The sequence below is a fragment of the Colossoma macropomum genome, unplaced genomic scaffold, assembly GCF_904425465.1.
Source record: "Colossoma macropomum unplaced genomic scaffold, Colossoma_macropomum, whole genome shotgun sequence".
NCBI classification, from domain to species: domain Eukaryota; kingdom Metazoa; phylum Chordata; class Actinopteri; order Characiformes; family Serrasalmidae; genus Colossoma; species Colossoma macropomum.
Window position 1 is genome coordinate 27,127,001 of NW_023494790.1, and position 13,559 is coordinate 27,140,559.

A 13,559-nucleotide genomic window follows, 5' to 3' on the forward strand; every position below is an offset into this window, starting at 1 on the left:
TGGGAATGATCTAAACAAACAAGTCTTCTTTAAAAACACAAGGGGGGGGGCGGGTATTTAAAAATTTAATTTATGTATGAAATATTTAGCCAAATGGTTATTCAGCCTAAATTCGCGGTCACAATCTTATTTAGGTCCCGAAATGTAATGATGACGTCATTCAGCCGCTCAGAACTCTGGGGCTGGATGTTTAAATCGTACGTCAGTCCTGTGACGTAGCGACCCTCCATAGGAAGCGCTGAGATGCGGAAGGGAAAAAAACAAAACGAATAACTAGACTGACCGTCGCTCACAGTTAGCCACAGAAAACAAACACTGCGGACTCGGTGTGTCTGCGGGGAGCTTCTACTGGTCTGGAGGACATTATTAACCAAGAGAAAAGAAAGTTAAGGTAAATATTTTTAGTGATTTTATTGTTCGGACTCCGCTGAGTTGATGTTAGCAGTTAGCGTTAGCCGCCTGCTAGCAGCTTGTTATTATTTCAGTCGCTAACCTTAAACGGACATAGCAAAGTGAAAGCGTGTTATATATTCTCTGGAAAGGCTTTATATAATCTTTCCCGTCTGTAATCCACTTTATTTCATACTGTCATCCAAAAAGTGTCATATCACCGTTGCTAAACCTTTGACTAGTTAACGTTAGCAGTTATATTGCCTACTGTAAGTTAGTCAACTAGCTAGCTAAACTTGTTCACTTACACTGTGTGATGGTCATTATATAGTTTGCGTATACATGGCCAGTAACACAAGAATGTGGAAATGCCAATCAAATCTGATGTCACATGTGAATTTGGTTTAGAAATTTTTATTTAACTACTTCTCTTACTTAAAACTACAGATGGTACTGTACACAGTATTTTAGGCAACTACAACACAAACAGGAGGCAGTACTTAAGCGTATTAAGGTGTGTTTCTGCCAAAGATGATGTCAACAGCATACACTCATCTGAGTCATTCTTTAACCTTGGTTGCCATGTGACTGGTCCTGAGCCTTGTTCACAGTATCTGATGGAAATGTAATGGAATTTGTTGTCAGGATGAAATAACAAGATAAAATCAATCCTTTCTGATTACTTATTAGATGGAGTTCTTGTTTGGGCGGAGGAAAACTCCAGAGGAGATGCTGAGACAGAACCAGAGAGCACTCAACAGAGCCATGAGAGATCTAGACAGAGAGCGCCAGAAGCTGGAACAACAGGAAAAGAAAATCATAGCTGACATCAAGAAAATGGCCAAACAAGGACAGATGGTAAGGAGAGAGTCATATTAACTCAGTCACATTTGTGCATTTTCATGATTATAAACCATGAACTGATGTGTTAATTACTGCCTAAATGTGATATTTTTATTATTCTAGGATGCTGTTAAGATTATGGCAAAGGACTTGGTTCGCACCAGGCGATACGTTAAAAAGTTCATCATGATGAGAGCCAATATCCAAGCAGTCAGTCTCAAAATCCAAACCCTTAAGTCAAACAACAGCATGGCACAGGCCATGAAGGGAGTCACTAAAGCCATGGCCACAATGAACAGACAGGTGAGTTTACCATATTAGTTCTGTTTTGTAAAGAGTGCAGCTTTTTAGAATGTCATACTAAACTCTGAGTTCAGATTTTCAAGCATCACCATTTGTGATTCTGAGTCTGAAAACAATATGCAGAATGTTTCTTAGCCTCTATTCCTCGAGGCCAAAGTCACCAATCACAAATATGCAAGGTTACATTCACTGAACTCATGGAAACCTTTACCCTTCATACAGTTGAAGTTGCCACAGATTCAGAAGATCATGATGGAGTTTGAGCGCCAGAGTGAAATTATGGAAATGAAGGAGGAGATGATGAATGATGCTATTGATGATGCAATGGGAGATGAGGATGATGAAGAAGAAAGGTGGGGCTGCGTGTATAAAAAGGATTCTTGGGTTGAATTGTGAACTTGCACATCTGTGACTGTTACACTGTTTTAACATTCACTCTCTTTGTTGTTTTTGATAGTGATGCTGTGGTTTCCCAAGTGCTGGATGAGCTGGGCCTGAATCTTTCAGATGAACTGTCAAGTATGGAATCTACCTGATGTTTCTCATTTTATAGCTAATAACGCTGTCATTATTGTACATAGCCAGCTGTTTATAGTTGTCTTATCGCAGCCTGTGCATGTTTTCAAACAGGTTTGCCATCAACTGGCGGAAGTCTTTCAGTTGCTGCTGGGAAGAAAGCGGAGCCGCAGCCGACTCTGGCAGATGCAGATGCTGACCTTGAGGAAAGACTGAATAACCTCAGAAGAGACTGAAGCAGACAGGACTTTTGTTAAGGCTTTAGTTCAGAAATGTGTGTATGAAGCTTTCTAACACCTTACTGAAATGCTGCGTGATTAAAACAGTGGATGGTCGAACACTGCACAATTGGAATGCAGTGTGTTTCTGGCATAAGGCACTCTTGTATGAATGTTTCTGTTTTTTGTTTTTCTTTCTTTCTTTTTCTATTTGACGTGCCATTCAATGTCATTCTACCAAACAAACGCTCCAATCAAAGATGTGGTTTTCAGGTCATTTGTGCCACACATCATATTTTATTAGGGAAAGTTTTCCTGGGGGGAAAGTCTAAAGCACTGCAGGTACCTTAATGGAAATTGCTGAGAGGAATAAACACTAAATAGGACTTTAATTAAAGGGGCATATGGTCTGCTATCTAGTCAAATAAATGTTGATAAGACTGATATTTTATATGAGTAGTTACAGTTTTACATGTCTCATTAGTACTGTTGTGGTCTTATTCCAGAATTGTAAAGCATGGTGGTTTATATATTTTATCACAATGCTTCAAACTTATGATCATAAAAATGCTTTTCTCAGTCTTTACAGAACTGTTCTTTACTCATAATCACACAACTGTATGTAATGGGCCATTGGATTTTGCATATCTAAAAGCAATCTTTCTAGTTTCTCCCATTGAAAGAATAAATAAATATTGGTGACAAAAGGGTTCAGAGAAAAAAAAAGTATGATTACTGGTGTATAATAGTATAGTATTTATCTAAAAGTGAAACTGGGATGTTGTATTTTGCCTTTTTTTCTCAATAAACATTTTTCACAGAGACTGAATTGAGTCCTATAATAAATGCAGTGGAGTCATAGTGGCTGAGTATAACAATGCAGCGTCAACTTTTCTGTAAGGAGGTAACAATGCTGACAACTGTGCGATAAACCTGGCGTTTTGAAATACTTTTGTGGCATCCCTACACTAAAACCTATATTAGCTTAAAATAATAAACCTTTTTCACTGGAAGGTTTCTATTATTTGTTACTTACATGGCTACAGTGCCAAACTAAAGAAAAAGAAAACGCCTGACCTGTCTTAGCAGAGATACTGCAGGTGGTTTGAACTTTTTGTTTTTAATAGCTTGCAAGAACTGGGTTCAACTTACCTAAACATCAGTGAACATCAGTGTTAAAATGATTTAATGCTATCAATTTTTCAGATTCTTTAATCGTCAAGCCCATCACACTAGTGGTACGATGTCTTTAACCCCAGCATTCACTTGTTTTGTTGGCTCCTTGATATCTGAATCTGCTTTGATATTTCGGTGAATATAACCTTGCTCACACCAAGCCGTAGTTGCACCAACTTTTGTGTACACACACACACACACGTTATCTAAGCCACTTGTCCTCCTGGGTCATGGGGTCTCTTTGCACACTGCTCACCAAAACTGTTTCATGATGTGTAAAAACTAATGCTTAAAATGTTAGATAATGAAAAAAGACAAATGCAGAAGTAATAGGATTTGTATTTTTTGCAAAACAATTTTCTTCAGTTATTCTGTCAACATTCTATCAATATAATATCTATACTGAACATACAACACTCAAACATAAATAATAAAAAAATAACATCTTCCCTTATATACATCCTACAAGTATCATGAAACTAGACATAAATTTTACAAGGTCAAAAAGAAAAAAATAAAAAGATGTGGGGGCAAAACATGCCAAAACAAAAGAATCATGTAGCTACAGACTACAGTGAGGCATGGCTTTGGATTTTTTGTTGACATTTTGTTGTACGAGGCACAGAGTATATCATGACTTAACTGACACAAAGCTTTATGTTCTTTTGGATGCAGGCGATACAAAGGTAATAAAGAAAGTTTCCAATTATAAGGTCAGATAGGCATAAAGAACGAGAACAATGATCAACAAGCTGCTCCACATGAATAGATTATTAGATGTCCTTTCAGTCCAGTGGCATGTTGAACAACTTTAGAGATGTGCAGACCTCCAGTATAAGCTCACAAATAATAACTACTTGCTATAAAACAGCAGCACACACTGCTTATTTAACTCTGAATTTGTTGACATTAACAGTTCTTTTTTGATAGAATTTCAACTGCGCTTACAAAAAAGGAAATTTCTCCTTGTATGATTTTGTTGACTCAAGACAACCATGCATTCTCAAGTTAAATTTAAGGATTTAAGTCTTAAGCCATTGTATCATCGAGTATTCTTATTCAGGCTCTTCACTATACCTCCATGGTGCATGTACAGTGAAGGTATGTTTCAGCGCAGCTTGATTTTCAGAAGTTCACTTAGGCATCACATGCAAAATACACATCAGATAGTCCATATTCACAAGGTAATGCACGTGAAACTGTTGCTTAAAGCAGTGCCTGCATAATATAATTTCCGTAAACTAGACAGAGCAGGACCAGAATTATTTTACACAGCAATCAATCAAGGCTGAACACTTATTAAAAAGAAATTACAGGGCATTCTGTGGATGGGTTTCTCCTAATGACTAACAACATAAATAAATCTGCAACACTGCCCTTTCCTCTTATTGTCACATGGTAGTCTTATTGCCATTTAATTATAAACCCACACAAACCCATGGAGCTGATCAAGTATCCTGTAGCCTCAGGACTGTCTCCCTCTCCAGCATTCAACTGGGATATGCACTCAATTTCTGTGAGAGTGGCTTATTTCCGACAGGTCCTATGAGGAGTTTGTTTTTTCTGATTCTCTATACGGCAGCGACTTCTTTCATCAAGCCATGGCAGCTCGAAATTCCTGTGCGGGTGTGAATGAGAGAGAAAATGTAAGGGAGATGAAACTTATACATATATCAAAATCAAAGCGGAGATGATAGGGCTGCATTCAAGACCACAGCCAACCGATTTCCCTTTGGAAAGTCAGAGCTTTTCAAACACAAACTTGCCAGTCCCTGAAGAAAAAAAAAAAATGTTTGTTTTAAGCTTTTTTGGCAGCCTTTTGATGTTTGTGTATGACATGCTAATTGTATATGAAATCCTTAAAATACAGATGGATCCTTTTGGACACTTGCAAGTTTAAGTTGTTCTGTACGAGACTGTAATTTCAGTCGGTTATATTAACGAGTAACTGCTATAGCCTACATCCATTTTCAAAATAAAACCTGCCACTAACCAAGCGAAACTCCCAACTCTAGCTTTAATAATTTTTTGTCTGCTCAGGATAGCCAAACAAGTGCTAGGTGAAGCTGCATGAACATGAAGGTGGAAGGCAGGAATTTGAAGAGTTCCCAGTTGTAATGAACACAACATACTACACCTAAAAGATTTAAGATTTATAATAAAGTCACGGCATCTAAATGGAGCTGTATCTGAATGACAGGTACTCACTGTGGTGTGAGCCTGGGCAAAGGCCGGCCAAAAGCCACAACAGGCAGAAAGGGTGTAATGACAATTGACTCCACTGTGGAGAAAATTAAGTCAACAAATTCATGTTAGAAAGCCCAGTTTTCTGATTTCAAATGCAAACATAATTTAGTAGCAAAAGAATCCAAAAAAACTTCTAGCTGAAGTCCAGATATTACCATCATCAACATCAGGATAAAATGACGACAGCTCTGGCTCGCTCTCCTGAACATTTATCTTTCTCTTCTCCATGCGCTGCTGCAGCCTCTGGAGCATGCGCTGCTCCCGTATCCTCTGAATGTCCCATCTAAAAATTTGTAAAAGAGAAACTTCAGTAAGTAATACAGAAGAAAGAAAGTATATCTGAAAAAATTATAAAATAATCTAATGAGGATCCTCTAAGCAATAAAAAAAAATAAGTACTTCAACTCTTTACCTTTTCCTTCTCTTCTCATCCAGCTCTAGCTTTGCATGGCGTTTCAGAAAGACACCATCCTCAAGACTCTAGTTAGCAGAATAAAAAATATCACCTTGAACTATATGCGTTTGGGAATTTGACTCTGGCATGAGTGGAATGTACTGTAATAATAAGATGGTGGAGAAAACACAAATTAAAACATGACGTCACCTCAGGGATGTCAAAAGCATCTTCCTCCCTCAATGGCTCTATGCTGTTCTCTCTCCAGGATGGGACTGTGTAAAACATTTATACATACATATCATTTCATGATATATAATTGTGCGTTTGTTGTTTTTTTTTTTTTTTTTTTAAATAAAGTCTCTGCATTTAAAGTACTCACTGGCAACATCCTCCTCTTTCTTGGGGGATGGCTCACGCAGGGGTGAGACAGGAGGTTGGTGCCAACAGCATAAGTACATTTCTGTAGTCGTCATATATGGCAAGTCTTGGTGTTCACAGTTTTCTTCTCCTTCTGAGACGGCCTCTGCCTGCCCTGTTGACTTCCCCAATCCAGTCTTCTCTGGAGTCTCCTTGTTTCGCAGGTCCCTCTGACATGGTGACGTTCCTCCTGTGTCTGATTTCTGGGGAGTTAACCTAGAAGCTTTCCCCTGTGACCTCTGTACTTTTGAATCTACAAAGCCAAATTTCCTACAAAGCAAAAAAAAATTTATAAACTTAAAACTTATACCACAGGGAAGACCAAAACATGACAAAAAGCATCATAGACCCATCTCCATCTGTTACCTCTTTTGCACCTTGCTGCTTCGACTAAAAGTAGAGGTTTTGGGTGTGTGGGTCTGAGGGCTGTCTCCCACATCCGAATCCCAGAAGTCGTCGGTGTCTGGGACCCAGCGCTCCAATGGCTGAAAGAGACGCTTGTCACGAGGTTCTTTACTCATCAACTGTAAGCGCCGTTCCATCCGCTCAATTCGCGCAAGCAGCTGTGGGAAGACGTGTTGAAAAGAGACATTTCATAAACTAGCTACTTGACTAGGAGGGATGGTAAGTCCCAAGCCTAAGAGGAAAGGGAACCATTAATAAAACACTAGTTCAAGCTTAATTCAAAACCTCACATACCGTGTCTCTGTCTGCTTTTAGTTCATCTATTTCCTTGTCCTTGGACTGCAGCTGCTGCTGCTGTTGCTCTATGAGGTCCAGCTGAAGCAGGAGGAGCTGGCGAAGACAACTGGCTTGTGAATTGGGATGGCCCGGGGTCTTCTTTATGTTCTTCCGTTTACCCTCTGTATGTTCATGGGATGCCACGCTGTGAGCCCCCATAGTGTCCAACCCCTTTGTGCTATCTTCACCACCAGAATCCCTGGAATTGTGAGAATTCATTGAAACAAATTCTGCTTTGTTATCAATAGCGTTGGTCTGTCCAAGCGGAGTTTTACTTTTAACAGGGGTCCCTTCGCCCCCCATTTGTTTAGCTTGAGATGCAACTGCGTCGGCGCTCTCAGAGCCTCCTCCAGAAGGAACAGCTACCGTTTTGTTCTGTCCTACCGGCAAAAACGGCCGAGCAGCCTTCCCAACGAGGTGCTTGTCCAGGTTTCTGGATGTGATGAAGTGCTGTCCGGCGTCGGTGAGGGCAACACCAAGAGGATCATGCGTTTCAGTCACCAAAGTGTACGAATTTCTCGAGACACCTATAGTATGCCCAGAGCCTCCTTTGGAAAGGTAGAAATTGTTAGATTCTGAGCGCAATCCCACGTTAGAGATGGACTCGGAGCGCATATTCATGGTGAGAACAACAAGCTACAGAATAAACCATAGCTCCAATGGCGGAGACAGAAAGGCAGACTGCAGCGTTTACAGCCAGTGAAGACCAAGCCAGAGCGCCGGTGTGCTCCTAACCTGCAATTGAAATAAAGAAAGAAAGAAAGAAAGAAAGAAAGAAAAACGACGTTTAGCTTCCAAGTAAGCCTGCACTGTAGGCAGAAAGAAGAAAAAACGACAGAGCTCACCTGGACCAGCCTGGGAAGAAAGTTGCAAATCCTTCATGATGCTGCTGCCCAGCACCAGCACCGCCTTAGCAGGCTAGCTTAGCTAATTAGCCTGCCAGCTAACTCACTTGGCTAGCTACCTAGCTTCTTGATTTCGTGCACAGACTAAGCGTTTGCCGATGAATTGGGCTCCAAAAATAAACTGAAACGTTCAAATCTGTGTTAATCTTCTGATTCAGGAGCAGTTCGGCACTTCTTCACTAACTGCCCGGCGTAGCTACTCAACACTCGCCTCCATTTTGATCCGCAGTGCTGGAGACCAGCGGCTCCAGACCGAGCTGAGCTCACAGAGAGGGACAACAATAACAACCGCTCTAACACCCGCCGGCCTTAGTGACACTCACATAAACACGCCTCTGTACCGCTGATGTTAAGTTGTCACCGCTTATTCCAGACGCGTTCTCATCCGAAGAGAAAAACAGTATTTAAAGTGATACTTCACTCTACTTTTATTAGAGTCCCCCATTTTCTGGCCTGATCTTCAGCACCATGTTGAGCGCACGGTCGGTTTAAACTGGAGACACTGCGCATGCGCGAAGGCGAGACGCGTTTACACAACCATGCAGGTGGAGTCTCAGTAAAAGCTCCTCGATCAGACTTGGAGAAGGCAAAATTACTGTTTTATGAAGCTTAACGAGCTCTATTAATGATCACAAGTCATGGACACATTAATATTAGATGGAAATGTAATGTGCACTGAACAAAGTGCAGTTATCTATTTTTATGTTGAAATGTTCAAAAGAAAAAGAAAAAAAAACATTTTTTTAAAAGATGAATCTTATTTGTTTTTAAAGTGTTTCCAGATTGCTTAGCGCTTTGTTTGACAAATTATATTATTTAAGAAGTTCAGGAAATTGTCACGTTGTTGTTGAAAATTGCTAAATATAAATTACTTACATATAATAATTTTTGCACTTTTTTTGTAAGCACAGTTTCTGTTTTCTGAGTTTAACGTATTGGGGGAAAACATACAATATAAAATATGCCATAACTTTTGCACAGGCCTAATTTTCCCCCTGTATGCTAAATTGAGCAATAAACAGTAATTGTGCATCAAATTGTGCAAAACATACATACATGGACCATTCTACTGACTTAGTTCAGCTGCAGTAAAACAAAGTATTTAAAAAAACAGTGATGTATTCAGATCTTAGATATTTACAACGATTATGTTATGATCTATTTAAACCCAAGGCATCAATTGAGATAGTAATAAGCTAAACATATACAAAATAATCATTTATCGGGTACTTTTTATAGGGAGGTGTCTGGCCCAAACCCTAACCTTAAAAGATTTTAACTAGTGAAAATAATATTTTTGTAAACATCTTTTTTACTTCTTTTAAAGTGAAGTTGAAAGATTTAAATTCATCACAAGCCTAATTTTTTAATTGAAACTTTGTTTAAGAAAATGCTGTTCCACATGTCTGTACCGAAACACAGAGTCTTAGCTCATAGGCGGAGCCTTATTTAAACCACACCCCTGAATTTTAGAGCAGGAAGTGAGACTGCATCCCTGTTCTTCATGGCCACATGGTGAGCAGTCAGATCCCACTGTTTTGAATAAATGTGTCCCAAAGTCTGAAAATTAGTGTGTAACACTGACACAACAGAAACACATACTTTCTGCAATTAAGAACTTTTTTGTGTTTTAATAAGAAGATTATGATTTTATGTGTGTACAGTTGTTCAGATCTGTGTTTGCTAGTCATGTACTGGCTAGCATTTTTGGATTATGCTCAGAATTCATTAAATTGTCACTACTGAAACATTTGGTAAGGTTTTGATAGTGTTATGATTGTTTTGATAATGGTAAAATTGAATGTTCAATCTTTTGTTTTAATAAAGTTGCATATTTACATAATTAAGTTTTAGGGTCACTCAAAGCAAAATAGTCTACAGACCAAGTCAGTTAAATTTTCTATATGTGAGATACATTTAAAATACATTGTTTCAAAAATGTATTCCAAACACTAAAGTACATTTTTAAAGGTATTTGATAATAATACTTTTTTCTGGCTTACATTTACATCATTGTTACAGTTTACACTGGTCTGGAACAAAGAGTTGTATATGAAATGGAACAAATTTGCCCAGTTTCTTTAAACGGGTCCCCAAAAGACCCAAATTAGATCTACAGACCCAAAAAACTAATAGAAGTAAACTAAAACGAAAAGTCAAAACTGAAACCTGATTAGTTCTCAGGACAAGGTCCGGACTGCACATTTATTTGGGACATGTTAATAAGCACTGTGGTCCATTTAGTGGATATATTTTGTCACTGTCTGAGGATGACTGAGATCTTGTGTAAAGGGCTCTTGTAAAGACTCATAGCCTGAATTCAGTCAGAACCAAGACCTGAGAACAAAAATGTCTAAAACGTTCCACAAACATTTTTAAACTGCCTTAAAACATATGTTTTCATTAACCAGGTAAGTTCACAATCAAAGCCATACAGGCTTTACATCACACAGTTTATTGACTGTGAGGCCATTAGAGTAAATGACTAATTTTTCCACGGCACACCAGATAGGCTTCTTTTAACTGTTCCACCTTCTAAAAATGTAAGCAGAAATAGCGGAAAGACTTGTGAGAAAGTAAGCTTATCAGTATTTACACCTGCATAATCACTCACATAAGTAATAGCTCTAATGATGTGGAACTAAGTTATTTTTCCAAATGTTTACAGTGTTGTAATGTATAAAAGGCTAGTGCAACTCACTGTAAAGCACCTAACCATTTTAAACCATCACTGCTACAGCACCAGAGCTGAGAAAGGTAGGACATATTTTTCAGCTATTTTATTGCATGCTACAGTTAATCTGTCAGTGTGAATGTCTAATTTTGATCTGAATTTCAGACTGTGGAAGATGAAGATGAAGGTAGAGTTGATTGCACTGGTTTTCCTTTTCATGGGTGCTGTACTGGCAGTCGGTGCAAGAGCTGTTGACAACAGGCAAGATACAACCATTCATATTTATTCATGTATTTATTTCACACTTAAGTTGCTGTCTTATGGTAGAATGTGGATCTTACTGTAAGTCGTAGGTGTTCAGTTGTGTCAGTATCTTTATGAGGGGTTTAGTACAGATGGAAGGTGGGCGAAGTATCGATACTTCTGATGCTGATGTTTGATGCTCACATGAAAATATAGATATCAGTGGCATAACTATCGAGGGGCAAATGGAGCAGTCACAATGGGTCCTATGGTGCAGGCCTTAAAATCATTCTTGAAACACTCATGAGTCACAGAAAGATCAGATTTCTGAACACACCTCAATAGTCGGCTTCCATGAACACTACATAGACAGATCTGACATCTGATTATCTACCTCTTGTTTATAATGTGTCTCATTCATAGTAACCATTTTCAAACTCATGCTTCACAACCTGCAACATGATATATTCAACATAGCTCTAAAATCTTAGGTAGTCCAACATAAATATGTCAATGCTAGTGGGTGGAGGCAGAAGACTATAAAGCATCATCATGTTTAAATCATTGCAAATTACACTGTAATTTTGTATTCATTAATGATTGTGATGGCTCCCAAAAGACGCAACCATCTCAGCATTGGCCCTATAATCGGGAGGTAGCAAGTTCGATCTCCAATGAAGCCACAGAACTTAATTGCCCTCCCTCTCCCCCCATCGCTCAGCACAATGCTAGCTAGTGCAAGTGTCTCTTAGCTTGGTAGTTCTCAATATTTGTTCCAGATTTCTGCTTGATTTATGTGTTTCAAATTGGGTTGGAGCAAAAAATCTGTTCCGTCTGGGGGGCTGAGATAACAGAATTGGCAGTTAGCGTCCTCCTCCAAGCATGTTGAGCTGTCTAATGATGTTGCATTAGCAGCAGTTTGAAAAGATGCAGTAAAAGCTTGTGCTAGCCTTCGCCCTTCTGGCTAGGTAGCATCATGTGATTGGTGAAGCTAGCGGGAGGAATTATCAAAGACTATACTGGGGAGAAAATTGGGTGGGGAATGTATCAAATAGGATAATGTGTAGGATACCAATGAGTGAGAGAGTGAATGCTCTATAATAGAAGTCTAATATTTCACACTATTACTATTAAGTAATAATGTAAAGGTTTTTGAGTGTAAATTTTTTGATGTCAATATTTTACTGTTTTTCTCTACAAAGAAATTGTCTTTTATATGCACAAGAAGATCAGAATCAAGATATTAGCCCTGTTATTAACTATTGAATCAAAAAAGAAAATTAGTGGTATCGCCCATCCAACAGCCCACTTATCTCTGAGTTTCCTTTATGAAAAATAACTTATTTACTCAAGGAATACAAACATTTTTCATGATTTGCGTATCACTAATAGCCCTGCAGACGATAGCCAACGCTTGGATCGCCGCTATGCTGAATCGACTATAGCGAGTGATATCAGTAAAATAATGGACTCCATGGTACAGAAGAACTTTGTGAACTTTCTCCTAAACCAGAGAGAGAAAAAGAGCATGTATGTATGATGTGGAGCATTTTATCACTGTTATAGATTTATTTTTGGAATAACACAGAATGAACAACATGCTTTTTTACTGTATGTTGCTTAAGGCCAACTACGACACCAGAGGATCCAGACGTTCACATCTTCAATGATCTTCTGAAGAAGGATTTCACCATGTTGATTCACAGCAAAGGAGACAGATCCAAGTAAGTGTGAAAATAAGTATCTGTGATCATGACTGATCATGAATAAAATTTAGCTAAAAATGGTCATTTTCTGTTCTGTCTTACAGGACTCATTAGTGCCCAGGAAGAAGTGGCATCAGCAGAGCAGTGGACAGGTTCAAGAAACTGCGGATAAACTCCTCGTTCTGCCTTCAAAACGTCCCAAAATGGCCTAATGCTTTAAAGTATCCATGATAGTTATAATTTCAATAAAAGCATATTTCAAAATGAAACCCTTTCTGACTTTGTGTCTTACACTGCAGTCAAACAAAGTTGTAATAGTTAAAATAGCACAATAGACATAACCATCTATACGTGGCAAATCCTTTATTTGTTTTTTTACTAATTCCCTATAAAATATCAAATTAAATCAACAAATAAGTAATTTTGTACAACTAAATCTGATTTTTCTTTGTATTTTACAAAAAAATTATAATCATTGTTTACAACAGTAAAAAAAGTATTTTAATATGTTATGTTTAATATATGTTTAATATGTTATGTCATTTACTAGTTTATTGTTCACAGAACACTTCAAATACTGAATATAACATCTAGAACTATTTTTTGCCAAATAGTCTTTAAGATTTAAATCAACACTGTATAAGTTATTCCATATAAAACAATAAAAAATATTAATGTGGCAAGTAATTCCAAACTTTTTCACCGTACACTTTTTACAAAATGGCTCCTCAAAGGGTCTTTAGTAAAGGCAATGGTTCTATACAGAATGAATACTCACAGAAC

General features: G+C 38.3%; 3 protein-coding genes across 3 annotated transcripts; 2 read left to right on the top strand and 1 right to left on the bottom strand.

Annotated features, from left to right (window-relative positions):
- Positions 1–210: 210 nt before the first annotated feature.
- chmp2a (charged multivesicular body protein 2A) lies at positions 211–2,852 on the top strand. Its single transcript, XM_036572865.1, has 6 exons — positions 211–391; positions 1,081–1,248; positions 1,357–1,536; positions 1,759–1,889; positions 1,994–2,055; positions 2,167–2,852. The coding sequence occupies exons 2-6, from the start codon at positions 1,081–1,083 to the stop codon at positions 2,286–2,288; spliced, it is 663 nt and encodes a 220-aa protein (XP_036428758.1). The 5' UTR covers positions 211–391; the 3' UTR covers positions 2,289–2,852.
- Positions 2,853–3,767: 915 nt separating this feature from the next.
- On the bottom strand, positions 3,768–8,646 carry msl1b (MSL complex subunit 1b). The gene is made up of 9 exons (XM_036572848.1): positions 8,094–8,646; positions 7,207–7,983; positions 6,874–7,070; positions 6,470–6,777; positions 6,298–6,362; positions 6,106–6,173; positions 5,849–5,976; positions 5,655–5,727; positions 3,768–5,064 (listed from the first exon to the last, which is right to left on the bottom strand). Exons 2-9 carry the CDS (start codon positions 7,867–7,869, stop codon positions 4,974–4,976), a joined length of 1,593 nt encoding a protein of 530 aa, XP_036428741.1. The 5' UTR covers positions 7,870–7,983; positions 8,094–8,646; the 3' UTR covers positions 3,768–4,973.
- A 2,216-nt stretch (positions 8,647–10,862) lies between these two features.
- LOC118809492 (gastric inhibitory polypeptide) lies at positions 10,863–13,039 on the top strand. The gene is made up of 5 exons (XM_036572867.1): positions 10,863–10,910; positions 10,993–11,088; positions 12,463–12,600; positions 12,696–12,794; positions 12,881–13,039. The coding sequence occupies exons 2-5, from the start codon at positions 11,003–11,005 to the stop codon at positions 12,888–12,890; spliced, it is 333 nt and encodes a 110-aa protein (XP_036428760.1). The 5' UTR covers positions 10,863–10,910; positions 10,993–11,002; the 3' UTR covers positions 12,891–13,039.
- Positions 13,040–13,559: the final 520 nt, after the last annotated feature.